A 25,164-nucleotide genomic window follows, 5' to 3' on the forward strand; every position below is an offset into this window, starting at 1 on the left:
TCTGGATGTCTTAATAAAGTGCCTAGTTGAACAATTTTAATTGGGCAAATTAGTTCTTCTTCAACTTGGTTACACATTAATATAATTGAAGTTTAACGAAAACATAGTTTAATTTGTCACCTCATTAAGGTTGCAGCAAATTGGCTCGATATTATGGTTCAAGGCACCGAAATTATGGCTTAATGTTGCACCGGTTTCTCTGTAAATATAGCAAGTCAACTTTTTAAGATGTATGCAATTAATATTAATTATTTGCATACAATGATATATTTTCTTTTTAATATAGTTAATAGTTTCTTTTTAATATAGTTTAATATAGTTATAGTCTTTTTAACATAGTTTCTTTTTAATATAGTAATTAACGAAAACATAGTTTAATTTGTCACCTCATTAAGGTTGCAGCAAATTGGCTCGATATTATGGTTCAAGGCACCGAAATTATGGCTTAATGTTGCACCGGTTTTTCTGTAAATATAGCAAGTCAACTTTTTAAGATGTATGCAATAATATTAATTATTTGCATACAATGATATATTTTCTTTTTAATATAGTTTCTAAAAGAATAAATAAATGAATGAATAAAAGTATACATTATTGTGTATTCTTTTTATTTATTCATCAGCAATTTCGAAATTTTCTGGATATGTATGTTCCGCGTTGCTTTTACAGTTATTGTTAACTTAGTTAATTGTTAACTTAGAACTTAAAACTGCAATAAATATTACACGCATCGTTATTTTGGTTACTCTTTCTTTTAAATGTTTTAAAAAATAATTTTATGTACTTCGGAAAAATAGTTTTCTTTAAATTTTAATCTTTTATAAATATACTTTTTTTTAACTTAATACATAAAAAGTAGTCTTTGTATAAATTAGCTTCTTTTGCACAGGTGGATTATGATAAATAGGCTTTTCTCCTCAAATTAAAAAGAAAAATAAAGAATTTTTATGAATAGCCAATTTAATTCGCGCCATTTACTTAAAATCTCCCACTAACTTAAAACTATTCACTGAATATTCTTCACAATATTCGAAAATTTTTATTTTTGTAATATAATCCCTTAAAATTTATTCTAAACTGATTTCTAATTTAAATAAATTCTCGAATCCTCTATTATCGTAAGAGAAAAGTTCCTGTATGCCAATTTCTTAATTTTTCATATATTTGTAATAAATAAAAATCCCGAAAACAGTTATTTGTATTAAATGTTTTAATACATGTTCTTTTCTATCTATCATATACGAAGCAAGCTAATATCTCAATAGATTTTATTTGTTCGTAATAAATAAAAGTACCTAAAACAGTTATTTGCAAAATAATTTATTAAAGCGTGTTCTGAATTCTTTTCTAACCATCATCAAGTTCTTGCAAAAGAATTTCTTAATAGTAGCTTTTTTCTTTCTTAATATTTGTAATATAATTTCTTTTCGCAGTTATTATTTGTTATAAAATTCATTAAAAGAATTCACTAAATGATGGCCATTAAAAACCAAAATCAAACAAATTAAAATTATTAGAATCTGTAGAATTCTAAGGAAGCAGGAAGTATCGATCCCTTCTGCAAAACCACCCTCATTTCTGAGAAATCTAACCAAACGATAAAAGTTACACAGAAATGGAATTCCACGGAAAATCGTTTGTTTTCGGAACTGAGCAACTCAATAACTTCTACTTTGTAACAAAACTAAGGTTTCACGTTATTACATCGATATAATGTGCTAAACAATAGTTTTAAATGGCCTTTTTGAAGGGTTAAATGTATGATATTGAACTCGTGTAAGTACGGCGGCGAAAAGGCGATAATGGAATGTGACAAAAACACCGATTTAAGTATATTTATCGCCAACGCTTGGCAGCTTTCAAGGGCAAAGAGACCATTAGCAAAACGTGTTCTTGTGGAATAACCATTGCTACGGCACGATCTGCAGTGAAAAGATCGGGAAGTATTAAAAAAAAATAATAATAACATAAACATTTATAAATAATTATTATAGGCGTAAAAGTAACTTTTGCTGCGAAGTTTCATTAGTTAAAGTTCGTAAACTTCCCTGGTGCATAAGCAAATTACGTGATAAGCAAGTTTTATGCTTTTAAAACTAGTTCTAATAAATAAATTATTCGTTAAATTTTTGTTGTTTAGGTTTTTTTTATGAATTAAAAATTACATTTTAATTTCAAAATTTCTTAAAAATTGACCCTATGTTTTATAGTTTTAATGAGTTGATCAATTACAATATTTTTTATAAATATATTTTATCTGAATTTTTAGTTTTTAGTGTGAATTTGAAGCAGCTTATTGGCTAGTGTGTGATTTAAATCCACATTCAACCACATAAATTTTCCCACTTTACAATGTGTTTATACGCAATAGTCAACGAAATAAATTCGAAGTAAATAAATAAGATCTGCTGTGGCTCAATGGATAGTGCGCTCGCCTCTCAATGCGGTGCCCCAGGTTCGAATACCAGCGAAGGCTGGACTATACGAATTCAGCTCCCGGCTCGAACCGAACACAGTGTTGAATAAAATATCCTCAGTTGTAGACGACATATAATGGATCGTGCAATCTGGCTTGCCGTGAAATGTTTTAGTGGTTTTCCTCCCCATGTAGCGCATAAGCGGGTTAGTTCCAAGCAAGTCTTCCACGAAGGCTAGTTTGTCGAAACGCTTGATCCGGGAGTTTCTTTTGTCTTCAGGATTGGATTCAAAATTACAAGTTGAACATTAATAGTCTTAAACTCAGCATTGAGTCGACTGTTCAACGCCAGTTATAGGACGAAATAACATCCTCTTCCGTTAGGCTGGCCGTGGAAGGTTTTCGTGGTTTTCCACTTCCGGTAACGCAGATGCGAATTAGTGCCATCAAAAGGTCCTCTACGAAAGCTAGTTTGTTCCAATACTTAATCCCGGAGTATTTTTTTTCTTTTCTTTTACAACCGTCGTTGAACAGCTGACCCAATTTTTGGGTTTACGACTACTAATGTTCAACTCCGTAGCCTTGAAATTTTGAACCCAATCCAGAAGACAAGGGAACTCTTAGATCAAGTATAGGGAGAACTTTGCCTTAGTGGAGGATTTTTGATGGAACTAACCAGCATTTGCATTACACGGAGAGGAAGACTACGAGAACCTCCCACGGTTAGCCTGACGACAAGAGGACTCTAACCCATGATCCGTCTACCACTTGTGATATTTCACGTCAGGACTGTGGTCGGTGCAAGCCGGATGCGGATTCGTATCAACCAGCCATTGCCGGGATTCGAACACGGTTCACCTCATTGGAAGGCGAACGCTCTATCCCCTGAGCCATCACGGCTCGATCCGGAGATTCTTTGTCTTCAGGGTTGGATTCAAAGTTAAAGAAGCTACGGAATATAATTTTAATAGTCGCAAACTCAGAATTGGGTTTGCAGTTCAACACCGGTTATAAAAAATAAATAAAAATAATAGTAAATAGAAAAAAGAATAAAATAAATAAAAATAATAATAAATAGAAGAATGAAAAAAATAAATTAAAATAATTATAAATAGAAAAAATGAAATAAAAAAATAAAAATAATAATAAATAGAAAAAAAGAATAAAATAAATAAAAATAATAATAAATAGAAAAATGAAAAAAATTAATTAAAATAATTATAAATAGAAAAAATGAAAAAAAAATAAATAAAAATAATATTAAATAGAAAAAATGAAAAAATAAATAAAAATAATAATAAATAGAAAAAATGAAAAAAATAAATAAAATAATAATAATAAATAGAAAATGAAAAAAATAAATAAAAATAATAATAAATGGAAAAAATGAAAAAAATTTATAAAAATGATAATAAATAGAAAAAATGAAAAAAATAAATAAAAATAATAATAAATGGAAAAAATGAAAAAAATAAATAAAAAGAATAATAAGTAGAAAAAATGAAATAAAAAAAAAGAATAATAAATAGAAAAAATGAGAAAAATAAATAAAAAAAATAATAAATAGAAAAAATGAAAATAAATAAATAAAAATAATAATAAATTGGAAAAATGAAAAAAATAAAATAATTAATAAATAAAATGAATTTTAAGAAAATACTTAATATTATCTTCCTTCATGAAGTGATGGCCTTAAATTGACTAAAGCAGTCTACTCTATCATATCCTAATATAAAAACTCATTCGGAAAAAAAAAAATGAAATTTAACGTCAGTTATCGTTCGTATTCTTCCCTCTTTCACGCATTCTTATAGGGAAAGAAGATTCAACAGCTGGTCAAAGAAGCGAAAGATTTCCCTTTTCTTTTTTGTTGAGGGATGAAAGAATAACGAGTGAGAAAATTGGCGAAAAAAATGACGCAAAATGGCAAATGAAAAAAGAAAAAGAGTAAAAACGGCGATATCTCATTTTACCTCTTTACTAGATTGAGGTAAGGAAAAATTTAAGACACTTTTACGCCCGAATCGAAAACTGAAGTTTAAAAGTCAAGGGCAAAGAAAAAAAAGGAAGAAGGGATAAAAAGAAGAGTGAACGAAAAACGGGAAAGAAGATAAAAAAATAAAAAGCTATAATCCCCAGATTTCGGCATCATATCTATTCGACATAAACAGTCGCGGAATGCCGAAGATTAATGGCATCTACCCTATCGCGTTTTTGGCGGCAATTGATTCCTTCTTTCGTTCGATTTCTCAAAATTGAAAGAATTAGAGTTTTTTTTTTTTTTTTTTTTCCATCGAGAAAATAACAACGACTTTGGGAAAAGAAAGAGCGAAAAATGGGATTCGTTCGAAATCGAAGAAATTCTTGTTTTGTGAGTAAACTGTCAAATAAATCGGACTTTGGTCCGTGTTTATACTTTTTGAAAAATTGAAATCAAAAGTGGACTTGGATTGAAAACGAATAAAATACTACTTTTAGAGATTGTCCTCCTATTTATTTCCTCTTTTTTTTCCTAAAAGAACCAATTTAATTTTCTTAACCCTTCCTAATATTTTTTTTAAAGTATGTAATACTTACTTTAAAAAACAAGCATTCCCTTTAAAAAATTTATTTTTTAAATTTAAAATTATGTATGTTGTCAAAAAATTATAAGACAAATTTTTTTTTTCAATTGTTTTTCTAATATAAAATTTAAAAAAAGAATTAGAATGTATTTTAACCAGATAATGTTTGATTAAAGTTGAAAAAAAAATTATAACTGCTTTTCATACATAATATTATATTTTTGAAATGTTTTTCCTTTTGCAAAACTTTTTTAAAATAAACAACTATCTATTGTTCAGAAATAAAATATAACGGGCTTATTTATTAACATGTAAATGCATACTTAATATTTTATTTCAAAAACTGGAGTAAAATTAGAAAAAAATATATGATTGTCAAATAAAATTCGTTAATTTATTACTTAAAGCAGTTAGAAGTATATTGAACACTTATTTCATCCATACACTTTTTTTAATAATATTAATTTGAATCTAGTTCAGCATGCAATGAGCAAAATAAAAAGGTGAACAATCCTAAATATCTTTTGGTCTAATGGAAGGATTTTGTTCTAGAAGCTTAAGAGTTATTCATTTCCAAAAAGTCATATATTTAAAAAGTCCATTTCTCGAAAACTATTCAGCCGATTTCATTCGAATTTAGTACTTTGTCATTTAAAATTGCATACTTTAAAATGGTAAAAAATTTTTATACCCTACAATTCAAAATTTTTCAACTTTTATTAAATAATTTAATAAAATATAATAAACAATTATTTAAAATTAATTTTACATGCAGTTATCCTTGAATAAATGAATTTTATAATTTTTCAATTTTGCTTAAAAAGTTTTGTTGTTGTAGCAAAATACGCAAATATGAAATGTTCGTTGTCTAATGTATTGGAGTATATTTTCAAAATTGCAGCTACCCTCATATTTTAAATGTCAATTAATAAAAAATCTGATTTGCATATCTTAAAAATTTAAGATTTTTCAAGCAATTTTCTAAGTAGTTTTCGTACTTTTTTTTAAAAAAAACTCAAAATGCTAAGGGGTTTGGAAAAAATTTCATTTTATACTATTAAACAAGATTTATTAAAAATGTCACTAGCATTGTTAGGGATAATCCCTGAATAGAAGTATTTTTTGTTCCTCCTGCTTTCTTTCCTAATACAATCATATTTCGGTGTATAAAAGAAATTGTAAGGAATTATCATTTATTATTTAATTTTGTCTTATGATGCAAAATATTATTTGTGAAAAACCCCTTATCGTTTTGAGTTTCTATTAAAAAGTAGAAAAATTACGTTGAAAATTGCTTAAAACTTTTTCAATTTTTAAGATATTCAAATCTGATAGTTTTCATTGGTTGCCAACTGCGATTCACTACAAAATTATAAGCAAAAAAAAAAAAAAAAATTCCGCACATGCGCACTATAAAAGAACTACTTTAATTGCTCACGTCATGCGCAATTTTAAACAATTTTTTGTAAAATATTAAATCAATAATTTTGTAATTAATTTTAAATCTCTCAATTTTTTTAAAACATTTTATTGAATATTTTTGAAGTTATAGCAGAAAAAAGTTTTATTGAAAAAATAAGCTAATGACGCAAGCAATTAAATATTTTGTAACGGATCTTAGAAAATTGCATGTTATTTACATGAAAGCTTTGATTTTGTAACTATTTACATAACAATAGCCCATTAAGTGTAGTTCTTGTGAGACAGTAACAAACAAATCGAACCTAAAAATTTTATTAATTTTTTAATGGCTTCCTGGATTTCCCATAATGCGGATAAAGTTGCCATCTCCGGTATTTTAATTTAATTTTCTTTTCATAATTCACCGAAATTGTTTCTTAAGTATAAAATTAGGGTAAAAAAGCAAAGTAAGTTTCATAAACCGTTATAAAAGAAATAAAAAGAATTTATTTTGTATACAGATTGCCGAATTTTGTACGCCTGAAGAAATATCGATTCATAGGTAAAAATATCGATTCTCAATCGTAAGCAAAGCAAAAAACGTATGCTATTTTACTGTTCTTGAATCAAAGCAATTGAATTTTCATAACAACGAATGAACGATATAGATGACTTCTGAAAATTGGGAGATTTCTTTCTCACAATTGCGGTCGTTTCGTTTTTTTTTTTTTTTTTTTTTTTTCTATTAAGAAAAAAAAAAAGAGGGTAATACTCGGTATTTCCTTATTCAGGCCTCTTTTCCAATATTTGTTTCAGTTACGAATATTAAATTGTTCGATCAAGTCGGTCATTTTTATTCTTGAATAACCGAATAATTTATATTTTTTATTTTCTGCCGAATGATTTATTTATAAATGGTGTATTCTACAGAGCTGTAATAGAATTATTAAAAATAAAATGGTGTATTTATCCTAAAAGGATTGGGTAGACTTAGCGATATGTAAGTCCCGCAGTGGACTGATAGTCAAGTCAAGCATCACCGAAGTCAAGCATCACTGGCTGCGGTCAGTGTGCGATCTAAACACTTTTGAAGTTGTCAAATAATTCTCTAATAATTATTTCTTGAGAAATATGAAAAAAATATCTGTCCATTATTTTATCCATATATATATATATATATATATATATATATATATATATATATATATATATATATATATATATATATATATATATATATATATATATATATATATATATGAGATTATAATAATATAATATAAGAAATATAAATAATATATATATTTCTTATATACGTTATAAACTCCGGTATTTATTTTCCTATCTATCGACAACACTATAGTTATTATTCATTCCTTTAGGTTGTCTTAAGTGTTAATTCAAGTTTTGCTAGAAAATTAGCCAGATATACCTTAAGTAGTTATTTAGATTCATTTTGTCCACCTGACTTAAATATTAATTTAAATAGTGTTGAATAATTAGTTATACATTCTGTATTTATTTAAAATAATTTTGTATTTTTATAGAAATAAGCACCTAGTTACTAATTAATTATTTAGATTTATTTTTGTTTTGAACCTTTCTAAAAAGAGGTCTTACGTTTAATACAATCAGAAATACAGAGAGTGGATGAGTTTCTCCTTTTAAATTGCAACTATAAATTTATCTGTCACAGTTGTCCCTCCTATTACGAAGTATTCCAACTATCCACGGTCAATATCTGTTATTTTGTAACAGATATTTATTAGAAATATCAGTAGGTACGTAAATTATTTATGTCTCTCTAGAGCTGCACAATGGGCTCCAATTCTTGAGGGAAACATTCTTGAGGATGATCCGAAGACATACCATCACTATTTTGATCCTCTGCAGAGGGGATGGCTCTCCTGCTTTGGTACTTCGACCACCTGCGCGAAGTGGAGCACTTTACTGTGGAACAGTCTAACGAGGACCGATACCGCGCACCCACGGTCCCTACACAAGTTGATCAAAGTGGTCACCCTCCCGCACACTGGCCGCAGCCAGTGATGCTTGACTTCGGTGATCTGCTGGGAACTGTGTCTTTACGATCAGACCACTGTGGGACTTAGAAATATCGGTATATATCATAACTGTAATATGCAATAAAAAAATTCACAGTTGTAACCTATCTCATTTCTTAACACCGTAGTGAATAGAGGAAGCTAGTTCAAAAGTATCGTATCATAAGGTGCTATTACAACGGATTTATAATTTGAAAAATTACATCTCTCTACTAATCTCGATGTGGTATTTTTGTGTATATAGAATTAGTTTCCATTCTAAGAGGATTTGTCGGATAATATACTACAATCTGATTTCTCACGCAACTCCGTTATTTTTCACTGTCACCGTACCTGAAGCAGTTTGTAATTTTTTTTTTAAGAATTTGTGTCGTCATCATCAGTCAAGAAAAGAAGGTCACACTCTGAACAACGGGATCAGGCATGAAATTCTTAAGTCATCTTTCGAAAATAATAATTCAGAGTCTGAATCTGGAAATCGCCTTTAATATATTTTTTTTATCTTTTCGAGGCAAAGGAACTCTATTTGACCTCTGATCGGATATCTGTCCGTCTGTACGATCTCATTTCAATAAACAATAGGAATTAGCGTTTTGAGAAATGGCTCTGCATCACGCCGAAAAAGCTGAAAAGAACAAAACGAAAAATTCCGTCTTTTTTTTTTTGTCTTCCAGAAGATTTAAAAACAATGCCGATCTACAATTAGTTGGAAGATTTCAGCTGGTGGGGCCTGTTCCTCCGCCGAAACGGGAATTCGTGAAAGAAGGTGTGCTTTTGTGCACAATGTAAAAGAGTTTTCTTTTAAAAGAATAAATAACCGGCATTCATTCAGTGGTGGGCACGAGAGGTCTTTAAGCCTAATTATTTTCCATTACTTCTTCTTTTTCCTTTTGTTTCCGTGATTTATGTTTCCTTGTGTCTGCGTCGAGCGCTGACCTAAGCTGCCGAATTTCGGCTAAATTTCATGGAGAGTAATCGCCACTAATTGAAAATGAGTAATTACAGCTCAGTGCCTCTTCACAATAAAAAAATTCTTCTCGGAAGATGTAAAAAAAACTTTTCTAATCTAAAATTTCCCACGTTATCTCGTAATACCTGCGAAATAAAACCTGCCTTTTACATTTTTTTTTCTTTAATTAAATAATAAAGTTAGGGCAAAGCAAGATTCGTTTAATTTCGATTTTAATGAAATAGGAAAAAAGGGGCAGTTCAAAAATTACGTAAGCATCTTACCAGGGGTTGTGATTTGCTTACTTTCGCTGACAAGAGGAGAGAATCAGAAATCACGCTTGCTTTCCAGTGAAGTAAACTGGCGATCCCAGCGATGTTTGGTCGATACAATTACGCACCCAGCTCACACCGACCACTGCTGATGTAAAATAGATGCTAGAGTCCCCTTGTCGTCGGGCTTACTGTGGGAGATTTTCGTAATTTTCCACCCCATATAACGCAAAGTCGGGTTAGTTCCATCAAAACGTCCTCCACCAAGGCAAATTTCTCTCAATACTTGATCCAGGAGGTCCTTTGCCTTCTGAATTGGCTTCAAAATTGCAAGGACCAACGACCGTTATGAAATAAAATAAAGGTTAAGACACTAAAATCACCTTATTTTCAAAATTTTCTGAAGCAAAATTAGAAATTTAAATGAAAATTTACGCTTGGAAGAATTTTTAACTGTGGGGTAGAAGTTGAATTCGTAGAACAAAAGAGAAAGAAAGAAAACACATAAGATTCTTTAAGAATATTCTGCTCTAAGTTTTATAACATGAATTAAAACTTAAACTTTGTTTAATGCTAAGTTGCATAAACACCTCTTCTACAATAAAAGTCAAAATTAGAGCAAATACCAAGGAGGCAGTGCAACTTTCTTACATCTATACGGGGGAAGGGGATTTGATTATTTTTGCTCGCAAAGGGCAGAGGAATCTAAAATTGCCAAAAAAAGATGCTTTCGTAATGCCCCAATTTCATTCAAAAAATTAAAATTAATGAACGTTAGAAAACAGTAGGCAGTGTAATTTTATATTAATTGTGGTTTAATATTTATATTCCCTTAGATATATACATAAAATTGTTATGTATATTAATTGATTGAAACATTTATACATTTATGGTTTCATTGGATGTAAATGTAAAATATTTTAAAACTTTCGTTTTAAAAGGACTATACACGTGCTAAACTACACAATTATTCAAACCGAACAGAACTGGAAAAAGCAGTTCTGGGGGTTGGCTAGCGTAGCGTGCAGAGGCAAGTATTACGCAAAACACTCTTTTATGCAAAACACTAATTCGTATGTTGTCTTAAAACCGATTAAAGTTCTTTTCTCGAGTCTAGAATCTAGAGTTGGGCAGAAACGAAAAGTTAAAAGCGATCAGTTCATATAAACAAACTGTTTTATATCAATTATGATTATTTTAATCGATACTTTACCCAATTCTGAGAAATTGTTTTCTGAGAATATTTCAGTAATAATATGTATTTATTGATGCTATAATTATAATGTTTTCGCGAAATGTTTTTCATAAATCTTATAAAGCACACGATGTTTAAGTGGTAGAAGAAAAAAAAAACTTTTCTCCAAAGATTTGTGGTGCAGCATGGGGATTCTGTGATATTCTATGATTGATAGGCGCATCAGAAGTTCCAAATGAAGAGCATCAAGCCTTAGATGATTGATGATAATTTTGGCATGTGTCTTTTTCACGCGTTTCCCCACAACCTCAATTGGAAGTGTTCTTGATTTTTGATTTGACGGATGTGAATCAATCTACAAATTTTCTCTGCTTGAATCTTCACACCCTCTAAGAACTATGATAAATGGTCAAATAACTGTCTTTTTTTTACTTATTCTAGTTCATGTACATCATTCTCTCTCGCTTAACGTGTATTTGCTTTGCATTTGGGATTTTTAAAGTTTTCGTGCCCGATGATTATACAACATTCAATCGATTACGGACCGTTTTAAGAAGAACTTATCGTCATGTCGTCGTCAAATTTATCGTATCGTTAAGAACTATAATAATGGGACATATGATAAAAGACTAATTATAAAAAAGACAAATGGACTAATAACTGTCCTTTTTATTTATTTATTTTTCGATTTGACGTACTTCAGTCTCGCGTTGAAAGTACAAAAAGTAAAACGGACCACCCTGAATAATTTTTGATCTAATGATTGGATCGATGCGTTCTGGAACTCAATCTCAGTGGTTTGAGAGGGTGACCTCAAATATGCTAATAAATAAGTGCAGACGATATTTTAAGTCACGAAAGCAGACACAAAAACGTATTTCTCTGAATAAATATACTTTACGACGGATTCGGATTTCTGGCTCACAAAATATAAGGCTAACAAAACGCCCTTCAAACCATTAAGATGGAGTTTTTGTGAAGATCCAATCATTAAATTAAAAGTCATTCAGGGGGGTACTTTTTCGCGAATTGTACATTTAAGTTTGCATTAAGGATTTTTGAAGATTTAAAGCCCAATAATAATGTAAGTTTCAATCGTTTCCGAACCGATAATTGCAGAATTTATCGCCATCTTATCGCTAAATAGAATTTTTCATCAATCGAAGTTTCAATCATTCTTCGATTGCCAATATAATTTAAACTTCGACGACCTCAGAAGATTTTCAAAATTTTTGTGCCCGATGACAAAGCAAGTTTCAATCGTTTCCCAGTCGATTGTAGCTGAACTTGTCACCATATTTATTGCTCGATAGGATTTATCCTTCATTGAAATTTCGATCTTTACTTCTTCCGTTAAATCACTAATATTTCAATTGGAACTATGTATATGTCTTATGCTAATATAAGTTACATTTATTTCTAAAATTGTGTGAACCATTTTATCATAGATCGTAATTTTGACGCCTTTCTACAAGCAAACGGATAATTAAAACGAAGAAAATAATAACATTAAATCGAGAGGATTTTCGGTTATTATGTAATTTTTAAAGTTTTTATTTTATTTTATCAATCTGCTGTACCTCTCTGAGGAACTGAATTGGTAAAAACAATTTATACCATGTAATCTTAAATCACGTGAATCTTAAAACAAAACAAAACCCATCAAGTATTTCAATATTTATTCATTATGAAATAAATAGTATTTCATCGAATTAAAAAAAAAATCACATAAATAAAAACTCTCTTTAGGTTTAATGTTCGGATTTATTTTTTAAAAAAAATTCCATTACTTTGCGTTGAGGGAATTATAGTGATCAAAATATTTGCATTTGTAACAAGTGAGGGTATGCCTAAAACAAATATAAAAAAAAATCACCTCTTAGAAAGAAAAAAAAAGAATAATTGCACATTAGAAGCATATAAGTTCTCTCAGTTCCTGTGACAATTGCGAGCTGCCGATCCGGTTGTGATGGATTGAACTACATCATCATTATTCCCATGATGAAGTTTGGGGGGGATAGACGGTTTAAGGGGGGGGGGTTAAGTTAGAAGAGGTGTTACGTTAAGTAATTAATTCCGTCGTTATTCACTCCGTAGTGTGTAAATTATAAGTTTGTGGTTCTTGCAGCTATCTGAAGATCCAGGATGGAAGAGTTTTGGTGAAAGAGATCTTCTGGCGCCTGTCTTCGAGAGTCCAAATATATGATGGATGACCGGTTCAATAACTCCGAATGTCAAATAACATGTTTTAGAGCTATTTCTCTCAGCTTTGTTGAGGAAGGAGAAGCAGTTTTGTTGCTTCTATGAGTACATCGTCTGAGAATTCCACGTCGTGGTATTCATGGAATTAATTACTGAAAATTTGGGCATTAGTCTATGACGGAAGATATATAAAAAAAAAACGTGTTAAGCTGCATTTTTTTTTTTTTTTTTTAAGTTGAGCTGTAATTTATAATTGAAAAGATTAGTGGAAGAACATTTTAAGGAGAAAGTTTTGTAAATTTGACTAGTTTATCGTGAAAGAGATTAGTGGAAGAACATTTTAAGGAGAAAGTTTTGTAAATTTGACTAGCTTATCGTGAAAGAGATTAGTGGAAGAACATTTTAAGGATAAAGTTTTGTAAATTCGACTAGTTTATCGTGAAAAAGATTAGTGGAAGAACATTTTAAGGAGAAAGTTTTGTAAATTTGAGTAGCTTATCGTGAAAGAGATTAGTGGAAGAACATTTTAAGGTGAAAGTTTTGTAAATTTGACTATTAGTTTATCGTTAAAGAGATTAGTGGAAGAACATGTTAAGTATCATTTTTATAAATTGGAGCCTGTTAGATACCGTAAATTGGAGCCTTGGTTAGTTACTGTGAATGTGAGCATTAGTTTAGGACGAAACATACTAAAAGAACATATTAAGCTAGTCAAGCAGTTATTTATAATTGAACAGATTAGTGGAAGAACATTTTAAGGATAAAGATTTATAAATTTGATCATTAGTTTATCGCTAATGAGATTAGTGGAAGAACATGTTAAGTATCATTTTTATGAATTGGAGCCTGTTAGTTACTGTAAATTGGAGCCTTGGTTAGTTACTGCAAATGGGAGCATTAGTTTATGACGAAATATATTAAAAGAATATATTAAGCTAATCGAACAGTAATTTATAATTGAAAAGATTAGTGGAAGAACATTTTAAGGAGAAAGGTTTGTAAATTTGACCATTAGTCCATCGCTAAAGAGATTAGTGGAAGAACATTTTAAGGAGAAAGTTTTGTAAATTTGACCATTAGTTTATCGTTAAAGAGGTTAGTGGAAGAACATGTTAAGTATCATTTTTATAAATTGGAGCCTGTTGGTTTCTGTAAATTGGAGCCATGGTTAGTTACTGTAAATGTGAGCATTAGTTTATGACGAAATATATTAAAAGAACATATTAAGCTATAATCGATCAGTAATTTATAATTGAAAAGAATAGTGGAAGAACCTTTTCTGAGCATTGATTTTAATTGAATAGAGAGGGAAGAAGATCGATGGTTAATTGAGTTAATGTTATGATTAGTGGAAGAACATTTTAAACAGAGCGTTCTTTTAAAATAGAGCATTAGTTTAAGTTAATTGAAGATACTAGTGATACATTTTTAGAAGCAAGTTTGTAAATTTGAGCATTAGTTTATCGTTAAAGAGATTAGTGGAAGAACATGTTAAGTATCATTTCTATGAATTGGAGCCTGTTAGTTGCTGTAAATTGGAGCCTTGCTTAGTTACTGAAATGTGAGCATTAGTTTATGACGAAATATATTAAAAGAACATATTAAGCTATAATCGATCAGTAATTTATAATTGAAGAGAATAGTGGAAGAACCTTTTCTGAGCATTAATTTTAATTGAATAGAGAAGGAAGAAGATAGATGGTTACTTGAGTTAATTTTATGATCAGTGGAAGAACATTTTAAACAGCGTTCTTTTAAAATAGAGCATTAGTTTAAGTTAATTGAAGATACTAGTGATACATTTTTAGAAGCAAGTTAGTAAATTTGAGCATTAGTTTATCGTTAATGAGATAAGTGGAAGAACATGTTAGGTAGTTTTTTTTTAATGTATTCGAGCCTTAGTTTATAATTGAAATCATTCGTAAAAGAAATTGATTGTGCAGTGAAGATTAGTTTATAATTATGAATATTAGTGGAAGAGAATGTTAAGGATCATTTTCATTTATATGAGCATCGGCTACAAATATGAAAAAATAAATCGAAAGCTATGAAACATTTCCTCTAAACTGCGTTCAAATATTCCGAATCAACTCGCACTTTTCTGTTTATAATTTTCTAAATTTTAAAAAAAATGTGAAGATACAAATTGTTTTGCTACAGAAAAAGACTGTTTTTTTCTGTATCTTCGCATGTATTTCACTTTGATCTTTAAAAAAAAACTGTTAACTATGAAATTTAAGTTCATTTATTTCTAAATTAGAAAGCAAACCAATGTATTAGTTCTCTTAGATCACTTAACATGAAGTTGTTTAAATAGTTCAACTCTATTAAATTACACGAAAGGTAATATGTGTCTGTTCAAAATTGTTGATTGGTTTGTGGGGCCTTCTTCAGTTCCTGGAAGAATATTCTTTAAAAAAATATCCTTACCAATTTTGAATGTTTCTTTCATTGTGAGTTATAACTATTTATTTGGGGAAGTTTTATTTTCGCAATTTATTCTAATTTGTTACTTTCATTTTTGCTCGTTATAATTTGTTCTGTTGCTGCATATTTATTGTCCTCAGATATGTATTATTAATTCCAGTTTTTATAATTCTCTGTTAACCAAATATGATAAAAAGAAATTATGTGTTTCAACAATTTTGTATTGCCAAAAACTGTACTGACTTTGCTGAGTTTTTAAAATGTAGTTTTCGTCAAAATGGCGAGTTTCGTTTAGAATTGGGGAGGCTATTTTCTCGTCTAGTGTTAGATCTTAAGAAAACTTTTTTTTTAATCTCCTAATGTGCATAATTAAGTTTTTTGTCATTATCTTTTTAATGACATATATTATTTGTTAAATTAACTAATATTAGGTATTTTTTCTGTTTGCTTGTTTTTACATTACCTTAAACTTTTACTGAGTTTTCAAAATATAATACTTTCTATTTTGACAAATTCCTGAATGAAATTGTAATGACAAATTTCTTATCTATTGTTTCGTCAAGAAATTTATAATAATGAGTAAAATTTTATTTTGGAAGCCTAACAATGTTGTCCTGGTTCACAGTACTTTATTTCTTAATGAAAAAATGCCTTGATGATTTCTTGAAAATTTCTTGATTTACTTTCTTTTATGAATCTTACAATCTGAAAACCAAAATTTTAAAACAACTTTTTTTTCTTCTATTTTTTGTAGGTATTTAGGTATGGTTGGACCACACCACTCTGTCACCCCACCAGAAATGGCCAGCGAACAATCCTCAATGTGCTCATCAGTGCCAGGTCTTGTGATGCAGCAACAAAAAGTGTGCCAGGCACACCCCGCTGTCATCAAAGCGGTTAGTAGTGGTGCCAAAAGAGGTATTCACGAGTGCCAGAATCAATTCAGGCACGATAGGTGGAACTGTACAATTGAAGGTGGAGAAAGTGTTTTTGACCACACACTACAAAGAGGTGAGATATGAGATGAGAAAGGCTCTTTGATCTGGCTCTTTGCAAATGCCGACATCATTTTGCAAAGCACCTAGTTAATTGAAAATGTTCCCAGTGATGTTCCCAAGTTCCCAAGTTCTACCTAACTTGGTACTTTAGGCTTATTATAATCAGCACATATCTATTTAGGCTAATTAAAAATAATTTGCAAAACATTATTCTATCAACCTAAGTAAAGGATAGCTAAAAATTGGAAAATCTAGCACTTTGTGCAAATGTCACCATCATTTTGCAGGCGGCAGGCTAATTGCTAATGTCCCTAGTATTTATCACTTAGCTTAATTAGTTTTAGGCTCATTACAATCAGCCAATATATCTTTAAGATAGTTTGAAAGTGTATAAAAATTACTCAATCTGCCTAATCAAATGGACATTACAAGTTGGGAAATCCGGTTGTTGCAAATGCTGTCGTAATTTCTTAAAGAGCCAGCTAAATGCAAATGTCCTCAATATTTTCTGTTTACATTTGTAATTTTTAGGCTTATTATAATCAGCATATACCTTTCGGCTAATTAGAAAATGTGCGAAAAGTTAGGGGCAGGTAAGTGCAAGTACGCTCCTTCGCCACCTAATTAATTTTATTATTTAGAGCCATGCCATGGTTATATCCTTAATTCCTATATCACACATATTTTGTTTTAAAGGTGTTCGAATACAGGACCAAACCCAGGAAAAAATTTTGCAAAAAGCAGTGTCTAATGCGCTTATTCTGCTGAATTCCTTTTCAGACAACTTTTAACACAGCTTTTCTTTTCCTTCGGGCATTGATGTCTTTATTTTAAGTAGTTATTGAGAGAAAAAACACTTAACCCTCCTTGAAGCATAAGTGGTTTTTAGGTATTAAAGCGAAGTAGTGCTGCTACTTACTTTTGGCAGTTAACTCATAAGTAAGATGATAACCTGAAATACGTGTCGAAGCCATGTGGTAAAACGAGAGCATTCTTTCTCGAAGAAGAGAAGTTTATCCAAATGTTATCTTGACAGCATGTGGTGAATCCCAAAAAGTTAACATTTTAGATTATGAAGCGGCGGTTCCTTCTTAACTCAGTTTTGTGTAAAAAGACTTGAAAACAGAGCAGCTAACGATGATGGTAAAAAATAATCCTCGTGGTTAAAAGTTGTTTTTCGAAGGCTTCGTCTTCATGGCTTATGGAATTAGGCTTTTTTGCCAATTTCATAACTGCTGTGAGTTTGTAACAGTTATTCATGACTGTTAGGACACGTTTAGCCTATCTAAAGCTAGCGCTAACTTTGTTTATTCTGAAAATAGCGCAAAACGTAAAGATGGCGAAAAGCCACAGATTCGGAAATGAAAAACGTTTGTGGTCTAATTTTTTAGTATTTAAAAACTTACTCCAATGCTGTATTATTTGGGGTCATAAAAATTTGCGAAAACTAAGAATAAATTTCTATAACTTTCTTCTAAGTGGAAAAATGTCGCCAAATTTGGCGATTTTTGAAAAAGTTTAATAATTTTTAAAATAATTAAGTTATTTGTCCGTTCTAAAGCTCAGATAATTCATCACAGCAAGATTATATATATAGTTTAAAATTATCATTTGGCCTCACGTGTAATGCATCTAAACTGTAACTTTTTATTTTATTTTTCTTGGCGACAGAGCTTTGAAAAACCATGTTAAAGGAGATCGTAGAACTCAAGATGTAAAGAATAAATATATATATCGCACTAGATCTAAAGCAATAAAATCTCTCTACTACGAAGTTCCCTTATAATGCGATTATTTTTATATTTTTTAGAATTTTTGATCAGAACGTTTAATATATAACTTTTAAAATAAGCTGAAAAATTCATGGTGGAACACATAACTAAGTGGTTGTTTCCCTGTACGGAATTCTCCACAACTGAAAAAATATTTGCGATTTACATAATTTTTGGGTTTCTTTTCTCTTGTTATTTATTTATTGATTTTACTTATTTATTAATTTATTTATTGATTATTATTATTAAGAAGTTGGAGTTTTTGTGTAACAATTCTGTCTCTGGAATCACTATGGATATTAATTCTAGCGAAATGAATAACGATAGAATTTTATATAAAGGTAAAAGACTAATCTAAAACGTTCTTTTATAATCTGCATTACTTTATTTTTAAATAGAAGTCATTGGCTTCATCAGTGTGTCATAATAGTCATAATTTTGACTGATGGGTGAGTCATAAAGTCATAATTTTTGACTTAATTGATGTGATAAGTTCCAAATTTTCTCTTTCGAGCTTATCACACCGGCTCAAAATTTTGTAACGTTTCTTTAAATAGTTACAAAAATCTTCAACCTCATTACAATAAAATTTCTCTGCAGTAAATTTTTCAACTAGAGCCTCTCGAGCCGTGATGGCTCAGGGGATAGAACATTCGCCTTCCAATGAGGTGAACCGGGTTCGAATCCCAGCGATGACTGATCGATACGAATTCCGCATGCGACTTGCATCAACCACAGTGCTGACGGAAAATATTCTCAGTGGCAGACGAACCATGGGTTTGAGTCTCCTTGCCGTTAGGCTAACCGTGGCAGGTTTTCGTGGTAACGCAAATGTGGGTTAGTTCCATCAAAAAGTTCTTTAAGAAGGTAAATTTCTCCCAATACTTGATCCAGGAGTTCCCTTGTCTTCTGGATTGGGTTCAAAATTACAGAGCTACGGAATTGAACATTAGTAGCCGTAAACCCAAAATTGAGTCGTTTGTTCAACAACTGTTATAAAATAAATAAATAAAAACTAGAGCCTCTCGATTCCATTGTAGAGAGATTCTACGGTAGCTTGAAAAATCTTTATTCACGAAGTTTTACATTTTTATTCACGAGGTTAATCTTTATTCACGAGTTTTGTATTACATTCTATTTTCCTTTAAATTATGTCTTTTTTTATTATTCCTGTAGATTATTATTTGTAAACATTAATTTTTACTTTTTATTTAAATTATACGTTATTTAAACACGTTAAGGATTGTTTACATAGCTTACTTGCAAACTTAATTATCTTTTGTAGCCTGTTGTTGTTTTTTTTTAAATTTGAAGCATCGAAAGTTTAATTAATATTGCAAAATTACTAAGTGGAATAAAAAAAAAATTACATTTGTTTACTTTTAGCTAAATGTATTTAGTTTAATGAATCTTTTATAAACATATTGCGAAAAAAATTTTAACTTTTTTTAAAAAAAATTTTTAAAAGTGTTGCTTTTTTTATTTATTTCACGGTTTGCAAAACATATTATTTTACATAAATCATCATTATCAGATAATGAGATGCGACAAATGATAGATTATCAGGTGTAACTTTAACAAATTACAAACCATAATTTGTATTAATATGTCTTAACTGAAAAAGAAAAGAAATTTGGATGGATTTTACTCAATTTAAATAAGCGTATGGAAGCGAGGCATTGTATTTAAATTCAAGTCTGGGGGAGTTGCTCTTAAATTCAGTTTAAATACTAAGCCTTACATTTTAAGCTGCTCTTTATAATGTAAAATTACGGTGAGAAAGAAAAACGAATTTTTATAAAAAGAAAAATTCTCCATGTAAACTTTATTCAGAAGTCATCCACTACTTTTATTTTTAAAGGAATGCTTTCCGAAAATCTGCTGCTTTACTTAACTTATTCTTAGAAGTAAACGAGTTTTCTCCATTTTTACCCCTAAAAAGATTGGGGGGGGGGGCGTTGAAGACGTTTCCTTCCTTCTTTTTCTTCCCAACCTGTCGGCTACTTTTAAAAGAGCATCTTCCTTCTCATCCCTTTTAAACATCACTTTTCTCGCCTAGATAAAGGATGAGTGGGAGGACATCTTGAATTTATTTCCATAAAAGATAACGCAACAGTTGTTTTCTACTGTTTTAGGGGCCTTCCTCATCATTTTAAATTAATTTGCACGAAACTTAGATGAAAATTATTTCCGGTAAATATATCGTAGTACATTTACCGGACTTTTTACACGCACTTACTTCATGAATAAAGATGCAAATTTAAACCGGTTGTTTAGTGCGCAAAAAAGGAAGAAGAAAACCGGACCACCCTGAATTACTTTTGCTCTGATGATCGGATCTTCAAGTTCGAGGACTCAGTCTTAATGGTTTGAGGGGGGGATTTCAAATATGCTAGTTAATTAGCGATATTTTAAGTTACGAAATCAGACACATAAAACGCACTTTCTTTAAATAAACATACTTTTTTTTTTTTTTTTTTTTTTTTTTTTTTTTACTGAATCGGATTTTTGATCAACATAACGGAATAGCAGCAATCTGGAAAATATGGTCCCAATAATTTGGTCAGAAGAGCACTCCAAAGTTTCGACACCTTAATCTTAATTTCTCTTTTGGCGTATTTTTAAAGTCACATTCAAAAAATAAAAAAGAATTTTTTTTACCAGGAACTATTTGACCGACTTCATTCACATTTTGCATTTCGCCATGCAAAATTACAATCTTTAAAATAATGTAAAAAATTGTATGCCTTGCAATTCTTTCGATTATTGTGAAATAAAATAAAATAAAATAAGTATCAAAAGTTTTTTTTTTTTCATGGAATTATTTTTGAAAGAGTAAGAATTTTACAATTGTGTAAAAAAAATTTTGAATTTGCTTGAAAATTCTTGAGTTTTGGTGAAAAACGCAAAAAGTTAAATTAACACTAAGGGATCTAAATTTGCGGTAAAAAAGTTACTGCAACGCTGCATTGACTGGATTCTTAAAAAATTGCAAAAGTTAAGAATTATCCATTGATTTTTTCCCCAGGTAAAATAGTTTTGCCAAATTGGCGATCTAGTTTCACAATATTTTAAATATTTGAAATGTTTGTCCATTTTGAAGCCTAAATAGTTCCTAATAAATAATAAAAGTAGTTTAAAATCATTGCTTTACTTCGAGTTTGAAACACCATAAACTTTTACTTTTTTTTTAATTCTTGGCGAAAAAACTTCAAAAACATTCCATAGAGTAAGGACATCAGTTGTGAATTGTCCTAAAGATAAATTTGCTTTTCCTCACATGTATTAGTTAAATCATTTTCAATTTTGCATTGATTTGCTCATAAAGCTTTTATCAATAACCCTGATGGAGAAAAAAAAAACATTCTCGATTGAACCCCAAAAACTAATTGTTAGTCCTCACTTAAATCCTAATATTTTTGTAAGTACTTGACTGCACATAGTCAAATACACTGTTAGAATTTTCATTCTAAAATTATGGTAAAATAACCGTTAGTAGTATGTTCAGCCGAATAACCTTAAAGTTTACGGTAAAGAACATTTTTTATCTTTGCGATTTTGAAACTGTATACAACTAGTATGGTTATAAAGCCATGAATACAAAACTATATGGGTTTTTAACCATTTGCAATTGGTATAGTTTCAAAACCATAAAAAGAAATTTAACTGGACATTGCAGCTTTATGGTGCTGCCATCTATGCTAGAATGAGAATATCATGTTCTAATAATCCAGGGTCATAACTTGGGGAGTGCCGGAAACTGGAAACTCTTCATATGTTGAAAGGAATGGAATATAGTAAAATAACAATTAAGTAAATTGTTATTTAATCATTTTTTCCAAAAAATTTCTAACAATGTAGCTAATGGTTGAATTTAATGTTTGATGAAGAGAGTTCATACAAACCAAACCATAATTGTTCGCGAGAACCAAGTGCACGTGAAAACAACATGTCTGAAAAATAAACTGCGAAATAACGTTTAAAAATAATTTTTTGATAATTAGCTTGAAAAATAAATTTGAATACACCCTAAATAATTTTTGACCTAATGATTATGTGTCCTACTAGAAGATGCAAACTTTATAGATTGAACGGGTCACTTATTATATAATAATTAATTAGTGTACTTGATAATTTAAGTTAAAATATCAAACATATTTTCAATGCCCTTAAAGAAGTAAGATGAGATAAATAAATAAAAAATTCTTATCAATACTTAAAGAAAATTATTTCTGCTTATCTTTGTATAAAAAAACAGAGATATATACTGAAATAAAACAATGGAAACAAGTAAATAAAAAGATGTGTCACTTCCTTTGATTTCTATTATGTCGAATTTTCCCAATTTTTTTTAGAAAATACATTGTCATTCTTAATAAAAGAGTGAAGATTATTTTTGTGTTTGGCTAATCCGAAAATCCAACTCAAAGCGAATGTCTCCATCATTTTGTAAACCACCTGGATAATTGGAAAGATCTGCAGTATTTTCAATTGATATTTTTAGGTTAATTACAACCCAGACTTATTCCTTTAGTCTAACTAGAAAATGTACGAAGAATTGCTCAATCAGCCTGAGTAATGCTCTGACTCAATACAAACGACTTCAAATAAATCAGGCTAATATTGCAATTCTCTAATTAACTAGTGGGCTCATTAAAATGTGTCTAAGAACTGTCAGACTGTTTACAAAGTACCAGTGACTTTTCGAATTAGATGGTGCATTGCAAAGAGGCTTCGGAAATTTGGAAAGAGTTCTATATTTCAATTAGCCTGCGAAATTTCTAACCATGCATAAAAAAATCTAATGAAATGATGACCGTTTCATGCATTCTCATTTTACAGAAGAAAAAATCAGATTGTGTAATTTTCAGTAAACAAAACTGCTACGGATATTTTAAGCTGTCATTGGCAGAAACCTAACTTAATCATTAGCAATAAGCACTAATAATTAGCATTAAGCAATAATCATCTGATATTATTTTAAGTGTGTAGATTGGAATTATTGAATAAACGCAGAATTGGTTCCCGATTCGAGATAAAATTTAAACTCTCTTTTAAGCCAAAGAAATTAGTTAGTAATACTGAAAAACGTCATTTCCTAATAATGATTTACTTTTTTAATTCTTTATTTAAATTTCATATATTGTGTGGACACAGTTATAAAGCTTATTATGAAAGTAATAACTTATTTACTATTTGATAATTATAAAACGGATAGTATGTTAGATACCATTTTAAAACGTTAATTATAAAATATTGCGTAATAGAGTAATATCATAGGATTAATTTAAAATAAAAGGATGCCGTTTCTATTATCGCCTAATCTATTTTTATTATGCATATATAAATTGTAAAAGTAAACAACACCCATGTCGCTTGCTTCTTTAACTAAGGAACCATTGTAATTTAATGGCCATTTAAAGTCCGTCGTCAACAATGGTGAACGATTTTAGACCATTATCTTTTTATGTTATATAGCAAAATAATATAACAAATCACTAGATTTTCCTCAAGTTTTTTGTGTTCCGAACAATCCCAATGCCAAAAAACAATAATTTTCTTTTACAAAATCATCTCACCTTCCAAAATTTTCTACAGGATTCCCGGATCTATTCAGCCAGAAAATTAAATTTCGTTTTTCGCTCACCTCGCTCGAACGGTTTATCGTTGAATGTTCTAATGTTTGACAGTGACCTTTCTCTTGCTTTGATCTATGTGTGTGCCAAATTTTATCGCTTTCGGCCATATGGTTTAGGCATGCATATAAAGGACATGCAGACATTCGCCTATACGTATAGAAGATAAAAAAAATAATAAAATAAATCACTAGATTTTATCCAAGATTTTTGTTCCCCGAACCCTCTTGAAGCCAAACAATCAATAAACAATCATTTTCTGTTACAGCATCATCTCATCTTTCAAAATTTTGAAGAGGATTCCAGGATCTACAGAGGATTTGATCCTGGAATCCTTTTTTAAACATACCCCCAGCGTGTATACATAGCTCTCCAAGGATGGATAATCCTCTCTCCTTCTCGGAGTTGGATGTACTCTCTCGGAAAATCTGCAACAGGTAGGAAAAGGGCGAGAGGGAATGGCCACAATGTTGCACAAGAGTAAACAAAAGAATGGAAAGAGTCCGCATTGTTTGCCAAATCGTTCTCACTTACTCAGTCTGAAGAACCCCAACAGCTGTTCAAACAATCCTCCCCCAATTGTCGGTTTGAAACAAAAGGGATTACGATGTAGGTAAATAGACTGAAGTGGAAAGGGGATCAAATAGTTCCTTTTGCAGTGAAAACGATATTTAATAGAGAGCTTTTGCCTTTTTTATGATTGCCTGGCTTATGGCTGTGATTTTCAGTACATGAATTTCTGACAGGACTCGAAAAATCTCAAAATTTTTGACTGCCTTGCCGAGCAGGCTTATCAACAAAGAACATGCCCGATTGAAACTTTTACACGACCAAACGTCTTTTTCGAATGCATAAAAATGAATACATTAAAATGTACCGACATTAATCTGCCGAAAAAAAGGCGGTTGATCTACATCAGCACTTATATTTTAAATATAATACTGAGAAAAAAAGTATGGTCAAAACTACCTGAATCCTCTTTCTAGTGCACTGATGAAGGTGGCCCTTTGAGCATTCAAACAGCTGTCTGTATTTTATAAATATTTTTGTGCTCTTTAACGTTGTTTGCCTTAGTTTTGTACCTGAATATGGTAAAATTTACCGTGTTTCTGGCTCAATGGGAATACCAAAATGCTCCGTAATTTTTACCGAAGTGCTTTGGTAATGATTTTGGTAGCATTTGCAATAAAAAATTATTTTATATGTGATAAAATTTGGTAAATAAGGATAATAAGGTATATAAGGATTCAATAATTTTATCATACTACA

At 30.2% G+C, this 25,164-nt stretch overlaps 1 protein-coding gene across 1 annotated transcript in view; it reads left to right on the plus strand.

The window, feature by feature from the left end:
• Nucleotides 1–25,164, plus strand: part of LOC107457243 (protein Wnt-16-like) — a 125,432-nt gene that overhangs the window by 65,382 nt on the left and 34,886 nt on the right. The window contains 1 exon segment of the mRNA NM_001323840.2: nt 16,244–16,500. Coding sequence (NP_001310769.1) covers nt 16,244–16,500 — 257 coding nt within the window.

Source organism: Parasteatoda tepidariorum, chromosome 1, assembly GCF_982258835.1.
Source record: "Parasteatoda tepidariorum strain Cologne lab strain chromosome 1, Ptep-v5.0, whole genome shotgun sequence".
In the NCBI taxonomy this organism is placed as follows: domain Eukaryota; kingdom Metazoa; phylum Arthropoda; class Arachnida; order Araneae; family Theridiidae; genus Parasteatoda; species Parasteatoda tepidariorum.